Source organism: Anguilla anguilla, chromosome 13 (genome assembly GCF_013347855.1).
Source record: "Anguilla anguilla isolate fAngAng1 chromosome 13, fAngAng1.pri, whole genome shotgun sequence".
Taxonomy (NCBI): domain Eukaryota; kingdom Metazoa; phylum Chordata; class Actinopteri; order Anguilliformes; family Anguillidae; genus Anguilla; species Anguilla anguilla.
This window is the reverse complement of record NC_049213.1, coordinates 30,481,388-30,507,061: the sequence shown is the minus strand read 5'-3', so window position 1 is coordinate 30,507,061 and position 25,674 is coordinate 30,481,388. Positions and strand designations below refer to the sequence as shown.

General features: G+C 44.0%; 2 protein-coding genes across 6 annotated transcripts in view; one reads left to right on the top strand and one right to left on the bottom strand.

Annotated features, from left to right (window-relative positions):
• The window catches only part of LOC118211221 (nuclear receptor coactivator 3-like), a 48,898-nt gene extending 41,646 nt beyond the window's left edge, over positions 1-7,252 (bottom strand). For 2 of the 3 annotated variants that reach the window (XM_035388240.1, XM_035388241.1), the window contains exon 1: positions 7,131-7,244. The gene's annotated coding sequence lies outside the window, so the exon portion shown is untranslated. Of the gene's footprint in view, positions 1-7,130 lie in introns of all 3 variants that reach the window. The other variant, XM_035388239.1, reaches the window with a different exon arrangement.
• An 8,864-nt stretch (positions 7,253-16,116) lies between these two features.
• Positions 16,117-25,674, top strand: part of LOC118211077 (protein kinase C-binding protein 1-like) — a 28,082-nt gene continuing 18,524 nt past the window's right edge. Inside the window, exons 1-2 of one of the 3 annotated variants that reach the window (XM_035387867.1) lie at positions 16,117-16,277; positions 18,933-19,179. In XM_035387867.1, coding sequence (XP_035243758.1) covers positions 19,166-19,179 — 14 coding nt within the window. In that variant the 5' untranslated portion in view covers positions 16,117-16,277; positions 18,933-19,165. Of the gene's footprint in view, positions 16,278-18,932; positions 19,180-21,230; positions 21,754-25,674 lie in introns of those variants that run through there. The other 2 variants (XM_035387865.1, XM_035387866.1) reach the window with 2 other exon arrangements.

The following is a 25,674-nucleotide window of genomic DNA, read 5'->3' as shown; positions in this document are numbered from 1 at the left end:
GTGCATGTTTATATTTATATGCACCTCTGTGTTTAAACGCTCTACACACTGCAGCACAGAGCCACTCACTAAGTACAGAGCAAGCACCTCCACCCTGCTCACAAAGCCAATGATCACCATCGCACTATCAGCATGTGCACACACCAGTGTCTGTGTGTGCAAGAATGCCATTGTCATTAATGCCAGAGACAGAAACAGTGAGAGACAGAGAAAGAGAGTAAAACAGAGAGCGATAAATAGAGCCAGAATGAGAGAGATGGAGAGAGAAAGAGAGAGTTAGAGAGAGCTTAGTGTGGTTCAGATACGTAGACAGGTAGACAGTGAGAGTTGGAGTGAGGAGGTGTGCAGTAAGGGGGGGGGGGGGAGACTTGATAGTTGATTGTTAAAGAGATAAAGACAGTCAAACAGAGAGACTGAGAGGGAGCGGGGGAAGGTGAGAAACACAGACAGGCAGCCTCCACAGGCCAAGCGGCTAAACAGCAGACAGACACAGAGACACAGGGATGCACAGACAGGCAGGCCCTGAGAGGAGGCTCTGAGACCCGGCTGATTCAGGTGCAAAATGTGATAGAGCTCACAAGCTGAGGAGGCGAGAGGAGAAGAGAGGAGGTGAGGGAGAAGAGAGTAGGCCAGAGGAGGTGAGACAAGAAGAGAGGAGGTGAGAGGAGAAGAGAGGAGGCGAGAGGAGAAGAGAGGAGGTGAGAGGAGAAGAGAGGAGAAGAGAGGAGGAGAGAGGACAGGGGGCGGGGGTCAGGTAATTGTACAGAGGTTCATACAGAGTTGAAGTGCCAGGATATTCTTCCTGATTGGGGAAGCATCTGGTACCATTTACTGCTGCCTCAAACCCAAAACGGGGGTCCCAAATACACCCCCCACCAACCCCTCACTGAGCCTGGCTCATTTTTACAATGAAGAGCAGAAAAAAGCCGAACCCCCTCCCCCACACTTTATTCTAGGGAATCCATTTAACAAGAATTCTTATGAGGCTAGCAGAGACAGGGCCCCCAGGAGGGGCGGGGCCTCGGGGAGATGGGAGGAGCCTATGTTTCTCATTCCCGGCCATTCAAACCCAGCTACTGGCTGAACTCTCTCCCTTCACTGCTGGATTTCTAGTTCATGTCCATTGGTTGACGCAGTTCAGTTCATTTTCATTTTTGTGTACAAAGCGCGCTGAGTAGCACGGCCACGGTGAAGCCGTCCTGGATGGACAAAATGGCCACACAAGAGTGGTCAGTGCACATGAGAATGAGACCAGAAAAACATAAAAAAGGAGAGAGAAAAAAGGTGAAATCCCCGACAGAATGATACATCCTGTCAGCCAGAAAACATCTTTCATTATCAATCACTGCCTCTCTCAGCCTCTCTCTCACTCTCTCTCTTTCTCACACTCCCTTTCCTTCTCGGCCTTCCCTGCCTCTCTCTCCAGGTTATTGTTTTGTTTGATGGGCAGTTCCTGGCTCTGGAAACCGAGCCCTAAAGAGTTAGCGAGCGCTTTCTCCTCCTGCACTCCCAGAGAGCGTGGCGTGCGTGTGTGTGTGTGTGTGTGTGCGTGTGTGTGTGTGTGTGTGTGTGTGCGTGTGTGTGTGTGTGTGTGTGTGTGTGTGTGTGTGTGCGCGTGTGTGTGCGGCCCAACGAGCCCCGCTCGGCACAGTTCAGCATCGCTGGATGAACGACCTTGAGCCGGCGTGTGGGACTCTGCTGCCATGGCAACGTCTCTGCCCACAGCCTGTAACAGCTGGATACTACACGCACGCGCAGACACACACACACAATTAGAGAGAGAGGGAGAGAGAGAGAGAGAGACAGGAGGGAGACAGAGACAATCCTCCAAACTTTGATACTAAATTGATATGAAATGTTGCTTTGTTTAATAAGTAATTCGAACACAAGTCTTTGGATTTTTCCCCCCAGATCTCAGAGAAATAAATGGTGAAGTCAAAACCAAAAATGAAAATGTGACAGCCATGTCGGTGCAGTTTCACTATAACATTAGCAGCTCACATGAAGTAACTAATAGCCTACCAACCCACAAGCATTACAGTAATCTGGTAGCAGTTTCCCTACTCATTTAAACTCCGTCGAACAGAGCCAGGCTGAGTTTCAGAACTGATGTGCTGTCAGCGAATAGGCCGACCAGAAAGCTTCTTGGCTTCGTTTGTTGTCTGTTGTTATTAACGAGCCAACAAACACACGGCCACCCTGCCTCTCCACAACCGCCGTTAAATCCTTCCAGCACGCAGGCCTCTGCAGCCCTGGAGGTAGTTTAACATTTAAAGGTGTTTGCCACCCCCTTCCCCCACCTTTCTTCTTCTCTTTGTCTTCTGCTTCTTTCCTGAAAGCCCCACAACCAACCGACAAAGCCCACGTGCAGCCCTGTGACTGACTGCAGATCTCTAGATGCTGTCTGCACACTTTCACAGTGAGAGCGTGTGTGTGTGTGCCTCTGCGCCTCTAGTCTCCCTCCCACACACAATGTGCACGTATGAGTGCGTGCATGTGCATGCGCGTGCGTGTGTGTACACCTCCAAGTGCAGATAAGCTACTGTAAAAAAAGATTGCCTTATCCAATAATTCAGAAATCTTCTAAAATCTGCAACTGCCTTAAACAGTGTGTTCTGAAATATTGTCAATGATCTCTCAGCAAAATGCACCTTAATCCACATAAAACGCATTTATAAATTTCTATGAGATCTGGCCCAAATGAAATAGGCTCCACCTCAAGAACAGGCTAGGGCACTTTCAAATTAATTGTACCAGACAACAGGGAATGCTGGTCTGGACAAAAACATTTAAAACCTGTTCATCAAGAAAGAAAGAAGCGAAAAAAAAAACAAAAAAAAACAACCAGAGTTGCAAGTCTGTCTTTTCGATCGGCCACAGCTCAGCCGGGGCATCAAGTTTCAATTAGGAGACGTGCAGCCTAAGCTCTGGGCTCCTCCCCAAATTCAGCCCCCCGCCCGAGTCGCTGGTGTTCCCCCCCCCTGACAATGAGCCGCGCCGCAGACAGGCAGCCACCCCTGACGCCACGCCGAAGGAATGCAGCGCGCTCAGGAAGCGCCGGAGAAGGGTCCTTCCTCTCCCCGCGCCTCGGCCTGACTGACGGCACGCCGCCTCGGACGTCACGGCCCGCCCCGCTCCGCTCCGCGCTGGAAACTCCTAAAAGCGCGCTCTCGCCTACGTCTCGTAACCGTGACGCGCAGCGCGGCTAGCCGTTTCCAGCGCCGCCCCGGTCGCCGGGGTTAAGGTCCGTGCCTGCCCGCCCGCCCGCGGTCGCAAGACGCCGGCGCGAGGAAGAGGACGGACCTCTCACAAGGCGGGGTGAAGGTCACGTGCGCAGGGTCAGGCGAAACACCGATTGCAGCAGCGCTTCATAAGCAAGACCTCCGAGAGCTTTTCAGCATGGTGCAGGCCTGAAGGCAGCCAGCGTGTGTGTGTGTGTGTGTGGGTGTGTGTGTCTGTGTGCGTGCAAGAGAGAGAGAGAAAATTCAAAAAAACACACTGAAGAAAACAAAAACACTATTATGAGGACCGGACAATGACGTAGGATCAAAATGCATTGAGCAAAATGGGACCCATACTGCAGCTGCATCTGTACAAGCCTAAGTGCAAAACATCACTGATGTTATGAGCTGAAAACATGAGTCAACACAGATTTCTCTGCCGCGAGTCAGTGTTTAAAACAGAAGTGCCCAGAGGACCGAAGTGCTCGGTAACTGTAGAATACTGCGATGTCAAAGCGAAGATGCGCTGCCCCTCCCCCAGCGCCAAACGCACAGGCGAGCAGCGGCTAGAGCACCGCGCGTCAGGTCCGCCGCTTTCCCACACGTTTCCACAGAAGGTTCAATAAAAGTGGAAAGCGGGGGTGGGGGGTTTCCCTCCAAAATCTCACAACCTCGCGCAAGATTCATCAGTCTCAAGATTCATTCGTTTTTAATGCACGCCGACAAGCTGTGAGAGGAGCCCCCCCCACCCCCCCCGCCCCCCCCCCCCGTTCACCGCGGGTCAGGGCAGTGGCGCGCACTCGGGTCGTCCCGCACGCAGCCGGCGCTGCTGGCCCTGCGAGACGACGCATCCCAGGACATTTTTTTAAAGCACCGTGCACCTCCGTCCCGTGCGCAAGGCTGTCCTCAGGCACCTTGAAACTGGCCGTCCTGCTGACCCCAAAACTGGTCTCCCACCCAACCCCAGCCCAGCGCATCAATGCCATGCATCAGTGTCAGCCCGGATCTTTATGCGTTCATCGATTGGTTGGCTCACTCATTCATTTGGCCCCCCTGCCGGTGCTGGCCCCCAGGCTCTACAGCACGGCCGTGTCCAACCGGGCCTGTTCACTCTGATTTAGGAGCCACCCCCAACTTAAAGGCCATTAAAAACAAGCTGTTGTTTGTTAATTGAGGGACAACTGGCAGATATATGTGCCTATAAGGAGCATAAATCTATCACAGGCAGTCGCTCAAGGGAAGGGGAGGGGGGGGGAAACACTTTCTTTGTCAGAATCCAATCCCTCCAGTCCTGTAAACAACAGGTCAACGGAAAATCGCAGGTTGCCGGGAAACACACTTTTCACATCTCACCTGGAAACCCTGCAAACCTACATTGCATTCCTTAATATGTTCAACAAGATAATGGCAACCATAATATAACTCAGTGCCCCAAAGATAGGAAGCACATGAAACAGCATGCGCAACATTTATTTACACATCAGTTCTGTTAAAGACAATGCATCCTATAACATCACAGTCCATTATCATTTACCATGCATCCCCAATTCCTATATGCCAGTTCAAAGTGCAATCAGGAATCAAGCCTTTCAAACAGTCTCAATGTACAGATCAGCAATGTGAAGCTGTCTGAGGATCAGATGGAATCACAGAAGTGTAACAAGGGCTGAATAGGCAAAAGTTGAGTGTAAGTGAAGATATTTTACATGAAACATATTTTACATCACAAGGTGGATCATTACCAGCAGAGCCGGATTAGAGAAACGGAGTAATGTAGTGCTTAAGGGACGGTTCTTCTCAACAGCATGGTACAGGTTTTAAAGGATGTGGGAAAACATATCAAATTATAAAATGAGTAAATCAAATGCACAGCCGTCACTGTCATCTATTTCACTGTCATAAGACCGTTACAAACAACGTCAAATGAACGGGTACACATTCCCCTGGAAAAACTAAGTACTTAGATCCTTTTCTTCTGACAGCAATTGTATAATTCCTCCCCTTACCCCCATATTAAGAACATGGCGATGAATGACATAATATGATGCGTAATGCACGACACCAACTAACTTAATTAATTTGTGTGCATCAGTGATGTAAAGGTAAATATCCCATAGATACACAGAGATAAAAATAAAAAATAAAAAGATTCCAGCCACACATTTCAGCCTAATAGTTTCCGCATTGAAAAAGCTACACTCCAACAGGTGAGCTTTAAACTTCGGTGGGGAGTTGTAGCGCACACTAACACAAAATAAAACAAAATAAAAGAAAAGCAAATAAACGAGTGTTTCGTGATTAGAAAGCATCGTAGCAGGTAGAGTTGTCAATACGACTGAACTGATAAGTCAATTTCACTTCAGATTTCATAGTGCACTCAGCGTTGCACAAACAAGCCATGGAACGAATTCATAACTCAATATTTAACCACCACTTCCGCATTTACTTCGTTACCACACTCTCCTTTCTGATCTGGGAAAATATTCAAAGACCAATTATTCTCTCTGTTAAATACGAAAGAAAGTGTTTTATGCAAATCTTAGCCTACAATTATATGGACAGCAGGCTATTTAACGCGAAGCCTATAAATAATCACTTGCATAACTGGCTACAAACATTAGCAACAAACGATACCGTTCTTATAAACAGCGGAAGTTAAAATGAATACAACAAACTGGTTCTTCCATGATAAATATAATTTTAAGTGGCATCCGTTGTTAAATGTTGCCAAATCAAAAGGTCATTGCGTGGTGGCATTAAAGTAACCACTCGCTATCTCTCTCATAACGACCACACACATGAAAACCAGCTGCGTAAACGGAGCCTACTACTTTACAAGTAGCCTAGCATTCACACAGTAAGCTACAGAAATCAGCAGTAACAAAGGCACAGTAACTAGTTGTGTTTTCAATGCAACATCATCCAGCATTAATTGCTACCCAGTAAGGGCACACTTACTGTTAATAGACTACAACCGACATAGTGGACAGTAGCTGGACATACGTCACCATAGATTTACATTTATTTCATACGCGTTATTTGTATTTAGCCTACAATATTACATTTTTACAATAAATAAACAGATTTTGTTTTGCTCTAAGAAGGTGCCAAAACGCACTGAACTCAAACAGTCCAGCACACTAGCCGGGTTTGTAATAGGTGTTTAAATTCCTCAACCTTCGTCTATCGCCAAAAGCCAATGAAACAGAAAACATTCTCATCGCAAACGTATTCCATTGGAAAGGAAACTAGATTGCAACACACTTTCGCGAACATTAGTGAATATGGCAAATTCAGAAATTAAGTTGTATCACTTCAAACTAAGAATATGGGAGTTTTAAATGGACTTGTTTAAGCTAGCTGGCTTCTGTATAGCCACAACCAAATGACACGGACTCCATGAACGCAACACGTCCTGGAGCATATTGATAAGTTTGCCAAAATTATTAAAAAGCTTAATGGAAAACAAATACACAAAAATATTAATGAACGACACCATTACTTGACGCCTCAAATATTTATAAGAGGTATACTATTTTGCTTTACGTCCAACAAACTTTGCAAAAAATTTTAGCTACTCAGGAATAAGACTTTATCAATGCTGCACTAAAAGGAAGACGAGGTTACAAGTCAGAAAATAATTCATTCGGCACTCCGGTCAAACACAAATGCAAATAACTGATCAATTAAAAATGAGGGTGCCCACTCAAAAATAAACGAAGACGCACGGCACTGTGTAATACGTAGAGCTGAATGTATATACGCTCGCTAGCTGGTGATAGCAAACAAGAACGTATGAGATGGGGAAAATGAAGACTTAGCGTTTTCTTCATGGCTGACCAACGCTGAGCACAAAAACCAACAGCGAGACACCTCTACTATGAAAAAATATAACCGTGAAAAACTTACCAGATTCAATGTATTCCTTGGAGCGCACCAGTTTCCTTTTTCCACTACTATTAACTCTCCGCCATCTTCAGGACTGTGTTTGTTTAAATGGGAAAACACTCCCTAAGCGCAAGTAGCCAGCTTTGAACCAGAGAGATAGGATTTATGGGTAAAGTAGTTATTCATCGCACGCCCGGGCTTCCAAATTCCGGTCGGTCTTCATAAAATGGACTACAAGTACATGAATGCTCACCGAGTAGTAATAGTCCTCTAGTGGAGATGGCTCGAAGTAGCAATTTAACAGTAAGGTATTGAATTTATTATTAGTCAAAGAGCTACTCTTAGAATTAAAAGGAACTTGATCAGTGCAACATAGTAGGCTATATCCGAATATCTTTATATATTTGTAGTCCCTTCTCTTCAATTGGTACTGAATGTTAATGTTGAAATTGATAGCGGTGGGGTGCGTTTAAACAATTAACATGTCGTGGGGGATTATGTAATTCGGAATCTCACTTTTCTATCTCGCTGACATAGGCTACTTATTCAGAATCAAGTGATTTTGGTATTGTGCTTCTCGTTTTCTTCTTTCTATTTTAATGGGTTGTTCTCGGCTGTTCCCAATAGTAGTTATAATATGGTCCAGGCAATAAATCTAGTTTTTTAAAGGCAACATTAACCCTTTGAGCTAATATTAAAGGGGGTATTTATTGTGTCAAGTTTTTAAAACAAATTTTTTTTACCTGTCGAATTCTTTGCCTGTCGAATGAAAATGAATGAAAATGGTACTTAAGTATATTTATTAAGACAAATCCTATAAATTATTAAAGTACAGTGTGCCTCATAAAGCTCGTTTAACCTCCAAACTTAATGATATGCTTGCAAATTATAAGACCGCAATAAAGGGTAGGTAGCCATTGACAATACAGTTTGCATAGACATATAGGCTACCTACATCTTATGTTTCCCACATTGCGGTATTATTATTATTATTATTATTATTGCTGTTGTTGTTGTTATGGTGATGACTGCTGGGAATATTTTAAATATATGCACAAGGTATACTTTTATCGTGAAAGAAAGTATTTATACATTACTTAGAGGACTATGCTAGTGCAAAGAGAAATATATATATTTTAAAAACAACTCATCTCTTAATATTAAATAGAAGAATAAAATATATATGCTTGGCCGGTCATGCACACATATGCAGGCCAGGTTGCATACGGTGCCGTGGAGGTCCGTGTCTGGCGGCAGACATGTTTGTGGCCGGGAGCCTGAAGGCCTGTGCGAGACAGTAGGAACCAAACCCGTCTCCATGGTGATTCCTGGCGCACGGGTGTTGGATTTCAACTGATCTTCGAGAAGCAGAGACAGTGCTAAGGAGGTAACGCGGAGAGAGGGGGATGGTTGCTGTAAAAAAAAAAAGAGCAACACTTGATAATTAGCCTCTTGCTTGTAGCTTCCTGTCGGAGCATATTTTACTACCAGCACAGCATGCTCAACTCCTCAGTAAAGACACTAGGCACACAAAATGGACGTGACTTGGACATGAAGTAAAAAGAGCTAAATGGTAGCCTATTTGAATATGAGGATTTGTTTTAAAAGTAGTTGTGGACTACTTGTTGGTCAACATGAAAGCTTTAATGAATACACAAACACTAGTTTCTAAACTGACCTAAAAAGCAATATTCCTCCTTTTAGACCTGTCAAATGTATTAATGGTTGCCAAACTCCTTAATTTATGAGTTGTCTATATGATCAATCCCTGCCCCCCCCAACACCCAATTACTTAATTGAAATAAATACAAATATTTTACCACCAGAGAGGCACATCCGAAAGTCATCACAGTGGTTTAAGGAGAGGTTATTATTATTATTATTATTATTATTTATCTTCTGTTAAACCACATATAATCACATTTCTTAAAGGATTCAGTGGTTCATGGGTAATTCCTTAGTCATTCAAGTCACGTAAGTGGTTGTTTCTTACTTTATATTTCCAGGAGATGGGAGATTCATGTATTTGTTTGTATGGCTCTGAGTGTGTGTATGTGTGTGTGCACGTGTGCATGCATGTGTGTGTAGATGTGTGTTTGTGTGTGTGTGTGCAGGCGTGCATTTGTGTGTGTGTGTGTGTGTGAATAGATTCTAGTGTGTCTCTGCACAAATCAGGGGGGCTACAGTACTCAGTTTGTCCCCCATCCCCTCCCCCTTCCCTTCCCCCCACCACACAATGCAAAGTAGGTCCTCCGTGTGAGTGAGTGGGGGGAGATGCTATTGTCCATCTCCCTCCTTCAGTCTGGAATGGCCGGGAGATAACCCCACTGCTGTTGTGCATCAGGAGATTTCTTTACCTGAAGAAGCACGCGGCTCTCATCCCCACTCACACATCCATTCCCCTCGGCTGCTCCCGGTCCCTGGACGTGGACCTCCCCGTGCAGGGAGCAGGTCATCAGGCTCTCAGCCTTTTCAGTGTCAGGTAACCTCTAGGTAAGCTGCCCTTTGTTTTACACTCATAGGTGACTTTCCTGTTTGCAAACAATGGGGCATGTGCACGCAACTTGGGGACAGAAACGGTTGAAACAGGACAAACTCAGGCCTTTAGACATCTACCCCTCTATTATTAATAAATGTGCAATAGAAGATTTGGTGCAATAAAAATTTTGTATAAAACCAGAGTTGTGTTTTTCTGGAAGGGATAGAAAATCAGAGGTATGACACCAATTACAATTATGACGATGAATGCAACTGCACAGCATTGTTTTTTTTAAAGATTAAATATTTATATCTAATCTAAATAAAATGATCATTACAGAATGTAGTGTAGTCTAAGCAAAAGCACTATGAGTATTGTCGCTGAAGTTACATAGCCTCTGCATGATCATTTTCCCTCTGTCTGTGCACACATATTCAGTGTGACGTTTCAAGAAAATTCATCAGTCTGTCTCCCAAGCCACTTTGCCTGGTTTTCAGTGCAGTGACACTTCCCAAAATGCATGAAATCCTGAACATGCCAGTGTGGACTGTGGCTGATATTCCCACGTGAGGAGTGGGGCAGATGGGGAGTGGACGGATGAGGCTGGGGCATATAATTGGCTGCAGCGTCACAGAGGGAGGGAGTGTTTCCCTCAGCCAGTCAGAGCTTGCATGTTAGGGATTGTGGGCGAACTTAAGAAATATGTGTGAGTGAGCACATGACCCGTTCATGCACTGACTCAAACCGTGTCTCCTTACCACACATGACCACATGAGCTTTTCAGACACTCCAGACAGTGCCCTCCCATCACACCGTCAGTAACACAGAGATGGTGGAAGAGAGAGAGCGAGCGATGCATTGCAAAAGTGTATGAAAGAGAGGCAAAGTTACATACACCTATACCTCCAGACAGCCCATCATATGAATGGATAGGACATAGAAAATTTCAAAACAGAGGGGTTGGGGGGAATGGAAGACATAGAAAATGACAGGTGGAAAAGTAAATAAAGGTACGTTAACATTCCTGCTTAGAATTTTGATGGCTATCTGAGGTGCCAGGGTGTTGTGCCAGCTCGGGGTGAGTGGCCTGGTGGGCATGCTTTAAAATTCCAAACAGGTACCAAACCTGGGAAGAACTGTCCAATGAAATGGAAAATGGCTGCCCACACATAAAGCAAAAGCATTGCTGAAATCAGGAAGAAAGCAAAACAAACAAACAAAAAAAAACAAGACTGCCTGCAGGAAAGAGAAAAGGCAGCTCCCCTTTAATTTAACATTCCATCACTTTGGTTCTCCAAAAAAACAAAATCATCTATTGTCCTTACGGTCCTCTGTTTTGTCAAGTGTTTGAGACGTATACTACCAAAGATGTCTCATATTGACCAAGGACATTTGAAAAAAATGATCGTACTTCATAGAGACCCAACCATGAGGAATAGCTATAACATGGTTTAGAGTTGTTAAAGAAAATGTATTTTTTCTAAAAATGAGAGCTTTGTGTTTAAAAGCTGAAAGTCACCGCCTGAGAGGAAGACTGGTTTGAGAAAGGGGTTCTTCAGAATTATATTGAATACGGTGAAATAGAAAGACAAACTTCACACAGTAAAAAGATATCTCATTGGCAAGAGTTGCATAAACAAAAATCTCAAGCTAGATGCAACAGACCAAACACAATGTTAAATAAAAGCACTGTAATGGTCACTGTTGTTCATACTGAGAGGCCAGTTTAAACTGGCTACACTACAAGTCACTGCCTCGCTGACCTTTATATACAAGACATATAGTGCCCGGGCATAATTGTGATGCAGGCATCAACCACTCCACATTACCCAGAATCCATAAGGGCTTCCTTCATGTAGTACCTGCTCAGGCTCAAAGTTTCTATGTACAGCAGGAGTTACCAACCTTAGTCTAGTCCTGAGTGCTGTAGAGCCAAACAATTAAATACATGTTTATTACATGGATATTATGTCAGCAGAAATAAGCACTTCCTGTTTGCATTGTTGACTATGAATTTAGGCACTGTTTTTCTTATGAACATACATAATTAACTACAGCACAGTACTTTATTTTGTAATCTGCTCTGCTAAATGGATGTGGTGCTCGTAATAATGCACTATTTCCATTTAAAATTTGGATTGAAATGGTGGCACAGTGGTGTAGTGAGTAGCACTGTTGTCTTGTAGCAAGAAGGTCCTCGGTTTGAATCCTGGTTTAGAATGAACCTTTCTGTGTGGAGTTTGCCTGTTGTCTGCATGGGATTCCTCTGAATCCTGCCCTGTAGTCTCCAGTAATGGAACCAACATCTCTGTGGCTTTGAGGCCAGTTCCTAAAGCACTAAACTGCCATACTGTAACTCTCAGGTGTATTTTTTGGAGGGGGGTTACATTAAATCCAAGTTGATCTGTCTTCCTTTCTTTTTCCCAACCCATGGTTGTGGCTCTTGTTCAGGTCTGTCATAATTTAAGCTTCGTCCTATGGGAGTAGACTGCTGTAATCTGATAAAACTTGGCATGGGCATTTACTCATATTTAGAACGAACAGCAGCACAAATGATTGATTTATTAAACCACTAGAGACAGTGGATGTACAGCATGAATCAAACATCAAAAACACTGCTGGGTCCAGTTAGACAGTGGTTGCAAGCCGAGCACTAATATTGTTTGAGGATGCACGCGGGGGGTGTGTGTATGGGGTGAACAGGACAGCTGCACACTATAGTGGTTAATGGGATGGGTTTGCGGAACAGTGAGCTAGCTGTCACCGTTGGCTTGTTTATTTTCCTATTCGACAGACCGTGACAAGAAGTAATATTTCTGAAACATGTCTGACCAAAATATGCAAACAATAAAACAATTATACCAAAGCATTGTGCCATAACAAACAGCAGTGAGTGAACTGGCTGTTTGACCCACATGCTACAGATCCATTCCAAAGTATTGCTTAGTTACAGTAAATAGCAGGCTTGCCTTGTTTACCGTAGGAACTGTGCATCTTCCACGTTGTGAGTTTCGGAGGTTCTAACTCATCTCTCACAAACACGCACACACACCTTTTGTTTTCTTTGGTCAAGCGCACATCTTGTCCAATAAGGGATGAAGTATTAATTAGCATCGCTGGTAATTGGCAGTGGGCTGTGTGAGTGCACATCTGTGGCAAGCCCTAAGCAAGATACAGGCGAGCAGATTCTGGAACCATAAATAATACTGACCCCGTTTTTGTTTGTTTGACAAAATTTATAAGCTTAAATAAAGATCATCTGCCAACTGCTGATTCCTTTTAGCAAAATGCTGAAGCACTGCAGTACACATCACACTGAGTAATTCTGGTCATAATAGAGACTGGGGTTATATTTTCCTGATGTCTAAAATGATTCAGTGTGAATGCAGCACAGTTGACAGATGCAATCAATTCAAAAAGGAAATCACACTGCTAATGGCCTTATTTATACATGCAGGCTTGTTTATCATGTAAAAGAAGTTCAGGGGGAAAAAAAACTTGCCAGCAGTCACTGGTATGCCCTCTCTAACACCAGCACGGATCCCCTTCTAAAACAGCAAAGCAACCTGACAAGGCCTGCGAGAAGCACCCAGGCTAATTAACCAATCGCTGTCTCCACCATGACAGCATCCGCTCCTTTTTTTCCAACAAAAACAAAGAGAGCAGACAGTCCATCCTCCTTTCATAATTTTTGCTTTATTTAGACGGGGAAAGCAGAGATGGTTATTAATAGGGAATAGAAGGGATCAAAATCCAACAAGTGCCATGTTGGGGATCAATCCCCCATCCACATGGGGGATCTTGGGGGGGGGGGGAGCTTCAGTCAGCTGCACTGTGGGCTGTTCTGTATGGCTCACAATTCTTATGGTGACAGTTGCAGGAATATGAGGGAATTTGTAAGTTGGGTATTCAGAGATGAACTGGGGGACAGAGCATTACTTTCTCTTTCCCTCCCCCAAATTGTAATGGACTTTCTGGTTTTTACTGTCCCTCCCTGATGAATCTACTGTCCCATACTTTATGACAGCTTTGTAGAAATATGCTATAACAGATTCATTGGGACTGACAGATTTATTGAACTGGTGTTGTGAGCACAGACATGCTCAGAAACACTAATGTGAGTTCCCTGCTCAGGTGGTTACCTGGGTCCGTTATAGAGTGTTCTAAAAGGCAAAACAGGCTGTAACTTTGAAGTAAGTTTGAAAAAGGCATTGAGCAACAGCAGAGCTGATGACCAATAAGCCTTAGGTGTGCACGTGTAATGTGAGGCCAATACTATCCATGGTTCTGCAAACGTCCCAGCAAGATATACAGGTACAAACATCCCACTAAGCACTTACAATATAATAATATTACATTACAGAAAATGTGCTCAAAAATACTCTGAAAGATCTGGCTCCTTAAATCATACCTGACAATGTATTCTGTCCTCACTCTCAAGCTTCCACTCAAGACGTCCTCAAGGCTTCCAGGTACTTCCTGTGGAAAGTGCTTCGATTCATGGGAAAAATTTTGGAATGTTCCAGCATGGACACAACTCTTTTATGTGATCCGAGCATAATCCTTGTTCCCCTTGCTGTACTCCTGTTGGAACTGTGCCAATTTCACCGTGAAACACTGCATGACTAACATTCAAATACAGGTGAGCTGGTGGCTGCTGTCGGTGCAAAACAACTAGCTTCTAATAGCGCACAAAAGCTACGTTTTCTTACTCCCCACTGCTTCTAAGCAATTAGCTTGAACACATTAAATTACATGTCTTGTTAACCCGGAATAAGCTGTATTAAACAAGAAAGCACTCCAGTCTTGATAGACATGAATGCGTATATTAGACAATTTCCACAATTACAGACTTGGATATTTCTTATATAAGACGGGAGGAGGGGGAGTGACAGAGGAACCTTGGCAACAGAGTTATGATGGCAGCTGTGGTGACCGCTGTGTGCTGGCTGCTATCTGAGGACACCTGCAATGCTGCAGAACTGTGGCACGCTGGCTGTTCTGTCACAGTATTCCAATAATTCTTACAGCGAGAGAGGGGGAGAGGGGGAGAGAGAGAGAGAGAGAGAGAGAGAGAGAGAGAGAGAGAGAGAGAGAGAGAGAGATTCCTACAGTTGGGGGGGGGGGGGGGGGGGGAGTGTGACATTTTAACATTTAACATATTGTACATTTACATTTGTTTTACACTTTCTTATTGCACATACATTTATAATTATCTTCCCATTAATGTATTCAATATTGGTTTAAATATTAGTCCATATTTCTTTGGTAAAACAAATGCATATTTGTCATGCGAGTAATGCAGATAGAAATCAACATTTGAAACTAAATAGAGAATGATGTGTCTGTGTTTGAGCCTCAGAATGAACCAAGCCTCTAGGGCTTTGACTTCCTTTGAATAGGAGGTTATGTTCACAGTTCTTGCTTGAGTTTTCACAAGTGAATTCCTGATTCTTTGACTAAATTTCCTTGGGCCATTTCTGAATTTCTTTGTGTAAATGTATGATGTCCGAAGTTCAAATTTACAGGCTATGAATTTTTTTCACCTTCTGGTTCAGAAATGTATAAAAGGGAAGTACTTCACCTGTGTGGCATTGACATATTAATGCAGCAGAGAACTCCAAAGCAGTTTGAGCAGCACAAGGGCCCCCTCTAGTGGACAACATTCAAACAGCCACAGGACATGATCCCACAAAACATTGTCATATTGTAGATGCAGGCCATTTATTCCCCCTGACTCTTAAGTGAACAGTCAGTTGGATGAGCACAGTTAAAGGCAACTATGAAAATGAACTTCTAAACAGCACTACCACTTCCATTCAATGAAGATAAACCCTATTCTTTCACTTTGTTTGTGGCTTTCACGGGCATACAAGACTGCCTAATTGACCAGATGGGTTTGCTCTGGCAAAATGAGAAAGGGACAATCCTGCTGACTAAACTCCTCCCTGCCTAGGTGATACTACACTTTGTGGGGCTGTCAGCTAAAACAATGACACATTTAGCATTAAATACCAGACCTTGGGGTGTGTCGTTACACTGAGAATCAGTGCTTTAGCAGGATAAGTCACCTGACAGCCCAACATTCAGAGGCTGTGTAATGAGTTATGGCAGGTGTCTAGCAACCCCATTTATCTCCCGCTACCCATTACCCCAACACTGTGCACCAAGTCCTCTCCAAAGAACACCATTGATTCAGGCACCATTGACATGGAGCATGCAAAAATATATGTTTCTGAATACTTAATGGGAAATCCAAATGAAATGTCTCACATATGCACTCATACTCAGGTCTGACAATAGAATTACTGATGTAATTTGCCCATTGGTAAAATGGATAATGAGTTGTGTATCCCACAGAGACAAGTGCGTCAGGGGAGTGTTAGTCATTGCCATAGGTCCACAAGGTTGCAACTGCCCAAGTGCTGATGGAGCATGTTTCGTGGGAGCTGCGGGTGAACGTGTGTGAGCAGCAGAGCTCAAACTCCATTTCAAACGAGGAAAAAGGGGAGGAGATTGATCAAAGGCTTCACGCACAACCAAGCCGCCGAATGCTATTAAATATCCCGCCCTTTCGGTGTTTAACTCGTGAGTGACAACCACATGAACTAATCAGAGAAAAGAAGATTTGCGGAATTTTACAGGGTTACCGCCTGTAGCTACACTGGGAAACTACAGATACCACACTGGTAAGAGTCTACAGTTTGAAAAGTAGCTAGCTGGCTTGCCAACTACTTGGCCAACGTTAACCAACTTACCTTGGAAATCACTTCAGCTACTTAGCAGTAGCTACACCAAAACGCACACACTAGTTGGCGAAAATAGGCGGCTACTTAAGTAGCATTAGCCAAGACGTGCGCAGCTAAGTGTTGACTCCAAAACATTGCCTGTACTATAGACATGGTAACCTAGCTAGACCTAGGCCTAATTTACGGCAGTTAGCGCTAGTTTTGTATGTGGAGCAGCTAGCTAGGTAACTACACTGGTAACATTAGATACTGCCTCTTAGTCGCCAAATCGCAGCGAAATAATACACGTTAATCGGAAGTTAGCCAATTTTAGCTAGTATAGAGTTGGGTAACAAACATTATGCTGACTAGCCAACTTTCATATCAGCAAACAACTAGGTCTACCGGATAGACTGATTTATTTGCCTAAGTAGTAGCGAAGTAAGCTATCTGTAGCGGGCTCATTCATGTTCAGCGCTGTCACTAGAAATCAATTTTAAAATATATCTGTATAACTCAGTTAGTCTAGACTAGACTAACTCACCTGTCGGATAAATTAAAGTTTACTTCATTAGCGTAGCTAATTTTAACCTCGTTCGCTAGCTAAAAACGTGTAACCACTCTGACAGTCTCGACGTACGGTCTGTTTCCATCCCATTTTAAAATGCACTCGTACAGTTGCCCAACCGAATTTCAATAACTAACATACAGAGATCAGTTATGTCGCGAAATTGTAGGACTGTCTGTCAGGCAATCAACGTCAGGTGTTCGCATTGTTTCAGCGCCAAGTTTGCTAGCTACCTTTTACAAAAAACGTGACGAGCCTACCACTGTCAAGTGAAGTTGTCAGTGAACCCGACCATGTTTTTCCATCATTGTTGCGTTACTCACTAACATTAACTTTAAAAAAATGGAAATTGATGTTACTTCTAGTATTTTAAAACCACCCTCCAGTTTAATGGCCTCTCATAAATTGGAAAATGTTTTTATTGCTGTCCACGTTATTGCTCACATCTTAAAATATTTCAGATGGCATTGCTGCTTTAGATCATTATAAAGCGAGATAGCAGATGATTCAACTCAAGCACTACATCGTAACGACGACGAGCTGTAACCTAATTGTGCACACCAAATTGCGAAACTCATTTGTAAACGTGTGTTGCACAGAATAAAATGTAGCAATGGAATTAACTATGGGCGTTTAAACTCTCACTGACTACGCAGTACATTGTGTATATAGCATACACCATAATAAATCGTGCCTGCAGTTAAATTGTGTAGGTCAAACGGGGAAAAGCATGACCTTTATGCCTGTAACTGCATTTAACTTATATTCCACTAGAGGTCAGAGTTGCCCTAATGATAAAGATGAGCCAAAACAAGCCAAATTAAAATTAATGTTAGCGGGGGAGCGGAGCTGCCGTTGTAACGGAAGTAGTGAACCACTCCTAACGTAAGATTGTATCCCCCCCCCCCCCACCCCCCCCCCACATCATATTAATTAGATTTTTTATCCGTTGCTAAGAGTGTGAAAACGGTCAAATCAGTGTTTGGGAAGCTTTGATGTGTATGACCAATTGCCTTAACAACTTGAAGCTGGCCTCCAGATATTCAACCAGTTTGGAGCTAAAATAATCTTTCAGTGTGTTGAAGTGGATTCAGAATAGTTCTGGTGTTGGACAAAACACAGGACTTAAGAGCTTAGACCTTGACACTACGACAAAGAGCAGGGACATAATCATCTATTGGCAGAACAAGGCGGGAGTCCTGCTTTTTAAAAACACCAACAAAAGCAGAACAACGCTGCCTGTGGGCTGTTTCATTTCCTTTTCTGTCACTTTAGATTTGCACATTTATCTTGAAAGGATTCGTGTTTTAAGCACGGTCACTGATCAAAGTGACCAATTTTCTTTTCTTTTTTTTTGTTTTTAAAAAGCAACGATTACTTGGAAAAATGACAAAGTGTAATATACCCTGAAATGCAAATGGCCCCCCATATTATATAACCGAAAAACTACTGAATTCATTATGTGTATGTATTATATAAATTAACGTTCAGTAATTGTTCTTTAAGTATAACTGGATCTGTTATATTTCCCATTGCAAAATGCAATGGGAAATATAATTTATGAATTTATTTTGAATTTATTTAATTTATTTTGGATTTAAGTACATTAGCTTACATTTGTTTTTTTTTATTTGTATATTTATATACACATCAAGCTTTTTGTGTGTTCTGTTCTTTTTCACCTCGTCTTTATCTTATCATTAAGATCAGTCTTCAAATTCTGTGCTTTTTCTTTTTCCATGTATGTGCAGAAGAAAGGAGCTCTTTTCACCCCTATTTGCTTTCCTGTTTTCTGTTGAGATGGCCAAAATAAAGGGAGGGATTTCTGAGACAAAGGCCTTCTCTCCAGCCTGAAGGCTTCAGCAGTCATTTCTCCCGAGTCCCTTTTCCCCTTTTATAAACTAAACACACCCGCAAAGAACACATAATACAGTGGATGCAGATTTAAGTTATGATATTGTGCCATATTATGCGTCTTTTTCTGCAAATATGTGCTTTAAAATGTGAATTTTATTGTTTGGGCCTTGCTTTCTTTTTTGTGTGCACAGGGCTGCTTCTGCCTGCCTGCCTGCCTGAGCTGAACAAAGATAATCACTCAGGAAACGTTTCAGCCAATCAGCTGTGGCCTTACATCCTGCCGGCGAATAGGAGCCACTCAGGGTCTGGCTTCTATCAGACGGCCTTGATCACCGAGCCTGAAGTGCCAAGCCCACTCTGCTCAGTGCGAGGACTGAGACTGTCCTCCATGTTGTTTAAGCATTGACATAACACTGTGTTAGCCATGCATCCACAGAGGTAAGCCTGATTTTTTTCCTTTACTCTTCCTTCCTGTACTGTTTATGTGCTGCAGAAAGATGGCCTTGCTCTTTCAAGGAGAGAGAGAAGCCAGCCAGGCCCCACGCCACAGAAGTGGAGCCAGGCCGGAGCAAGCAGAGGCTCTGTGTAGCCCTGCTGGCTGTGCCTTTGATCACATGGTTTCCAGCCTGTCTCCATACTGTAGTGCAGAGGTGGCCATGGCAGATCAGGTCCTTCTGGGGTGTTTTTTTTTTCTTTTCTTCTTTCTATTTTTTTCATTTCAAAAGAAGCAGAAGTGTACATTTTCTCTCCTGTTGCCTCTGGTCTTGGGTTGTCTGGTGCTGGAGGAAGGGGATGTGCCTGTAAGCCGATAGCCTGCATCACTGCTAGCTCGGGTCACATGCCAGCCTGGGCAAAATGGAGGCTGGAGGGCAGAGGTGACTGACAGCACTGCAGGGGGTCCCAGGGAAGCTGGCAGGGAGGAGGGATTACATGTTCTGGAGGCCACTTTTGACTCTGTTTAAAATATATATATATATATATATGTGTTGGTTAAATGTGATTATTAAAATGGAGATCACAACAAGTATTTAGAAAAACTAAAAAAACATGGCCGCCTTCTAGCCGAGGCTGTTTGCTTGGCAGCCAGAGCTCTGCTGTCTTGCGCAGGACTTTGGATTGAAATGTGTTTTTGTTCAGCTCTGAAATCAAAAGAACAGTTTGTCTCTGAATACCTGAGCAACGCCGCATTCATTCCAGTATCCTGTAACCAAGGGAACCGGCGAACGTGACGTGTGAGAACTCGGCCTGGTGGCTGCCGCTGGCCTGGTTCAGTTCGGGCCCTTCACAGAGAGCCTCCCCGCCACACACCCCAGTCATCAGCCTGCGCATTCGTGCGCAAGCGGCTGTGGAAAGAAAGGGTGTTTCAGTGCGGACCCTGGAAGTGCCGCTGCCTTTGCAGAAAGCACCCGGTGGTCTGAAAGTACTCGGAGCAAGCAGGCCATTTGATTTTAATGTTTGTCTGGTCACGCTCTTCAGCCGGTTCGCCGCTCCTGGAGTGTTCGTTCCGAACGGCGAGAGGACGGACGTTTCCTTTCTCACCTGTGGGCCGCGCAGCATTCCGGAATGTCGTTTTCCTGAACGCGCGTGACGGCGAGCGGGTTCCTGCCCTCCGTGGGCACGGCCCGATTGACGTTCGGCAGCCAGACCTTCCCCCTCCGCTGTCTCGGCCAGGCTTGAAACCAGGAGGGCTGTGTTTGGTCTCGCGCTGCGCGGACGGGATTCGTTTGCTGTTTAGAGAGCGCGGGCCGCCGATTCAGTCGTGCTCAGAAAACGGTTCGATTCGGAATCGCACTGGATTTCTTCCGATTCACTCAGGTTTTGGAGCAACCCGAATGCTAATATGCTGAGTGTAAACAGGGGAGCGGTGGTTACTGTAGCTGCACCTGAATCTTTTACAGCTGAATGAAATCTGCTTTAAAAGCAATAGCAACAAAGAACGTATTCACTATACGAAAGCTTCAGGCTGTTATGTTATTAAAAATAGATATGTTTGTATTTTTTGTGTCCAAAAGTTTGCAAATAGATTTTTATTTCTGCTGCCTGTAATCTCTTGATTATTATAAATTCTGTCTATTCTGTAACTGGGAATTAAAATCAGCAGAGTGGTTATTATAGTGTGCTGACATTTATATCTGCGAGCCAGTACAGCATCTTTACCCTTTTCATTAGTACCACTCGACGCTGAATATTTCCACCTGAATATTTCCTTGTCACAAAGATTTTATATTCAGGAAAAAATACAACATAGCAGCTGTTTTTTTTGGGGGGTGGAGGATGATATCATTGTTGTGTTACTGATCTGTTTAAATCTTTCCCTTTTTAATATAAAAAGCAATGGCTACAGCCGGATCTTTTAACCTGCTTTCATATTTTAAAATGGATTACGTGGGATGAAAGGGATCTTTGAAACGCCATTGACAAAGTGTTTCACTGAGGTCTGTGAGGGTGTCTATTGCTCTCGTTCCTTTTTCTTTCTTTTTTTTTTTTGTGGACGGGCTGTATTTGATTTACAGGTCTGTCGACCAGCCATGTCGTCAACAGAGGGCCAGGAATGGTCACCTCAGCCGAAGACAGTCTTTCTGTGGGCACCCGAGCCAGGCTATTTGGAAAAGAAGAAGGCATTTAGTGCTCGTCTTCTTGGTTTTTGGACATATGACGAGTGTGATCTTTAAAGATATAGACAGCATATATGTATTTGAAGGCAGAAAAGGACCATTTATGCAGGAAGGACTATTTTATCTGTGAGAAATTCCCCCTGCATTGCAGAGGGGTGTCTGTGAGGGAGAGCACAGCAGTGAGCTGTGTTGTCCAATCAGATCCCTCCGTGCCGCACTCAGACCAATCGCAGCGGCAGCCGAGGTTACAGATTGACGATCGCCGTGGAGCTGCGAGGGAGAGCAAGGCCCTTCTGGAAAATTCTGCACCCTTCTCTGTTTTCATCCCTCTGCCATCCAAAATTTCTAAGGCCCCAGCTGAAGAATTTGTGTTGTATACTCTGTGCCTTAAGACAAGGTATGCTGCTACGTGTCAGTTTTCTGCATTGTGAAATCTGTGTCGATTGTGTGTGGGGGTGGGGGTGGGGGGATAGGAGTGCTATGAATAATAGCTATGATTTTCATTTTCTCTTTCTTTCACATAATGTGTCAGGCGGGGTTTCGGGCCAGGGCCGGGCATTGAGCAGTAGCGTAGCGCTTCGCACTGGCGCCGTGCATGTGGTGGCTGAAGATGTCAGCGTTTGGGAACGCAGGCAGAGAGAGGCCAATATGGCAGAGACATGTCTAGATGTTTTCCTGCGCTGCTCGTCCTCCCTCTCTCCCTCCGAGGGGACCCTGCCTGAGCTGGGGACAGGGGGGAGGCTGCTGGGGGAATCCGGCTGTCTTCACCGACACCGGGCCGTGTCCATGGACACTGCCCCTTCAAATTAGGGAAAAAAAAAAGACTGGGGGAAAAAGGACTGGATCAAATCAAATTCTTTGGTTCCAGATGCATCTGGGCTGCTTCTTTCTGAGAGACTGTAAAGAAATGATATTCGGTATGTGTACGGTACATATTCTGTGCGTTTGTTTCTAGCTGGATGTGCCGAAGGGGAATGCAAAATCAAGTAGGCCTTTTTTTTTATTGCAGTTACGCACCAAACCTGTTAAACTGTTTTTTCTGATGAATGGTGGCTTCCTTATTGGAAAGTCCCTAGAAAATTGAGCATTCAGTATCACAGAGATTATGTGTGTGTGTGTGTGTGCCTGTGTGTGTCTGTGTCTGTGTGTGTGCGCAAGCTTGCATCTGTGTGTTTGCTGTGGGGGAGGGGTGGTGCCGAATTTCAGTTTGTTAAGGATTTGCTGCATTTCTATGATTGGTTGGGTAAAGGGGGAAGGGTGGAGTTGACCTCATAATCACAAGTCGCCGAAGGATTGTGGACATGTTAACAGTGCACTAATCTCCACAGGTCACATTTGTCCCTGTGGATGTGGGAAGGAGTGGTCTGCAACAGTACTTTAATCCCCCCTGTTGAGGTTCGTGTGTCTGGATGTGACAGTAGCATTGGGATCCAAGGGGATGAGTGGTGCTACGGTGCATATGTTCCTTCTTTCTGTTGGATACCAGTGACAGTGTTTGTAACAAAGGGACTCCTGTTTCAGGTCCTAGCCTTGGTTGTTCAGCAAAACTTGCTTTTTTTTGTCAGGACAGCATTTGTATCTTGCCCCAAAGGACTAGTTATGTATCAGGAGGATTCTCTGTAAGCATGGTGTGCCTGGGCATAACCAAATATAAATATGTTTTTATTACATTTTGTTTTATTTTCTTGAAGGCATGCTGATAAAACCCCTTCACAGTGCAGGACAGTAGCACATCATCTTGGAATATTTGAATTGTACAGAGAAATACTGACTTCAGACTGGCTTAGGTTAAAGAGGTTAAAGGTGCATTTTGATATCAGTGCCAAAGCTGGACCAAAGTCAGCAGAAAGCAAGTTCCTGTCTTTGCAGTTTAGATATCTTCAGCAGTCGATTTATAGAGTAAGTTTGACGAAGCACCAGGTGCTTGCTTTTTTTTTCTTTCAAAAGGACAAACAACGAGCTTCTGTAGGGACTTCAATGAAGTCTTGTTTCAACTTGTTATTATTTGTCTTCTCTAACTCATAGTTTCACTGACACCCTGGTACTGGGATGTGGTTCAGTGTGGTGTGCCGTCACCCAAATCATTTAATACTGTGGACTGAGCATCTGGGAATGACCAAACCCTGGATCAGATTTCTGGGAATGACACTAAATGTGATTGCGCTTAACTGTGGATGCGCATGTCTGGAAGGACTCCTCCAGCTTGTTTTCCAGTGCATGAGTAGTCTCCATAGTAGCATGTTACCAGGGGAATGAATTGCGAGAGCTCAGCAGTTAGACATATGTCGAACACACAATTGGCTTCCCAGAGACCCAAACAAAACAAGCCCTTCCTGACCAAGGACACCGTGAGGCATTACTTAACGATTTCTTGCTCGACAATTTAGCTTTGAGCCTGGAGCATGACGCAACAACTTCTTTATTGTAACCGACAAACAGACACACAGAAAGCCAGAGAAACAGTAACCCCTAATGATGCGGATAAATACAGTCTTGCAGTGGTAGCTGCCCTGCTGTTTGATGTGTCCATTGTTTATGGCAATGCCTGTGTGTTTTGATTGGGTGTCACAAATTGGTCCAAAACTAGCTTTCAGACCAATTTTCACACTATTTCCATGCCAGAATTCTGATAACATAAAGGAGTGGCTCCACAGGCTGGTCCATAAGTACTGACTAGATTCCTATATAGTGTATTTCTTCCACGCTAATGTAGGCTACATTAGCAAGGTATAAATCTCTAAGTGGGGATACATTACGTTTCAGTGCACTTCATCATATTCATTTGGTAATGCTCTTAACCAGAGCATAAAAGAACATAAGTGCATTCACCTCATTTACATGGGTAATAATGCCAGAGATAGATAACAGCATTCCCAGACCAGTGATGCAACATCACTAAAGCACTAACAAACCTTAACTATGCTAAGCAAGAAAGAGAATGTGAATCCTGGATACATTCAAACTGTATTAATTGACCAGCCTTCAGAAAAATCTAAAGCTATAATACAAAGACCATGAGCAGAACCGGTACAAAGGTATGAGTGTTTTGGGTAGGAATTTGAGCGCAACCAAGGTGCAGTCTGAACAGGTGGGTCTGAGTATGGACAACGGTTTTGCTGTCCAATACATTGTGGGGATTTTGCATCAGTTTGAGAGGGCCAGTGTAAACAGGCCCTCCCAAATGGCTTGGTTGGAGCAACTTCGTGGGGAATGTGTAGCCAGTCCCTCCGAGGTGGCAGAGCAGAGAGATCTCACCAGGGTGTAAGGTTCAATTGGAGCTATGGTGGAATCATTCCATCAACTGTCCCATAGGCTTGTACTAAGGATTTCAATTTTATGGGAGCAGTTACAGGCAGCCATTGCTGTGGCATGAGCATGATTTGGGAAGATTGCAGACAAGTCGTGTGGCTGCACTCTTTATTAGCTGCATGGGTTTAGTGACAGGCAGAAAATGGTGATAGTCTAGGCGTGAGAGTACCAGGGCCTGGATTAAGAGCAGGCTGTGAGGGGCAGATTCTTTGGATTCTGTATAGGAAGAATGTGCATGCCTGACTCATTGCCAACTACATGGGAGGAGAAGGAGAGTCTAGTATCTAAAGTTACACTTGGGCTTCTTATTGTAGAAGTGCTGAGGCTGAGCTCTTCTGTAGCATCAAGACTGAGGGACAGGTCTTGCAGTGTGAACACTTGGGAGTGAATGAAAGCATTTCAGTTTTATCCAAGTTGAACTTTAGGCAACAGTGTGATGTCCAGATATGTAGATCTTGTTAATACAAGACAAGATGCATAATGAGACCTGTGTGTCATATGGTGGAAAGGAGAGGTGAATTTGAGTGTCATCAGCATACACGTATTAGTGCAAATATGTACAGACCAAAGAGATTAGACATAAAGCGAAAAGAAGAGGGGGCAAGTACAGAGCCTTGGGGGACACCTGTAGGAAAGTCATGAGCACAAGATAAACCACCGTCCCAGAAAACACAAAAGGACCATCCAGAGATGAAGTTTCACTTTAGAGCTGTGCTAGAAATCTTGTGTGTAGGTTTCAATAGGGTTAAAAGAATGGGAAGATTCTCTAGCTGACTCAAGTGCTTCAGTGACGGGAGTGACAAACGCTGAAGAGTAGAAGGGTTCGAGAAGGTTATACTGTGAGGGGAAGGGAGTTGTTTACTTGCTGCACATTCCGTGGACTGGCCAATAATTCTGTACAGCAGAAGGGTCCAGAGTCTGTTCCTTCAACAGGGATGTGACTCGGGGCTCCTTAAAAGCTGTGGGCAAACTGCCTGATGTATTGGTCATAGTGGAGATGAATGGGAGC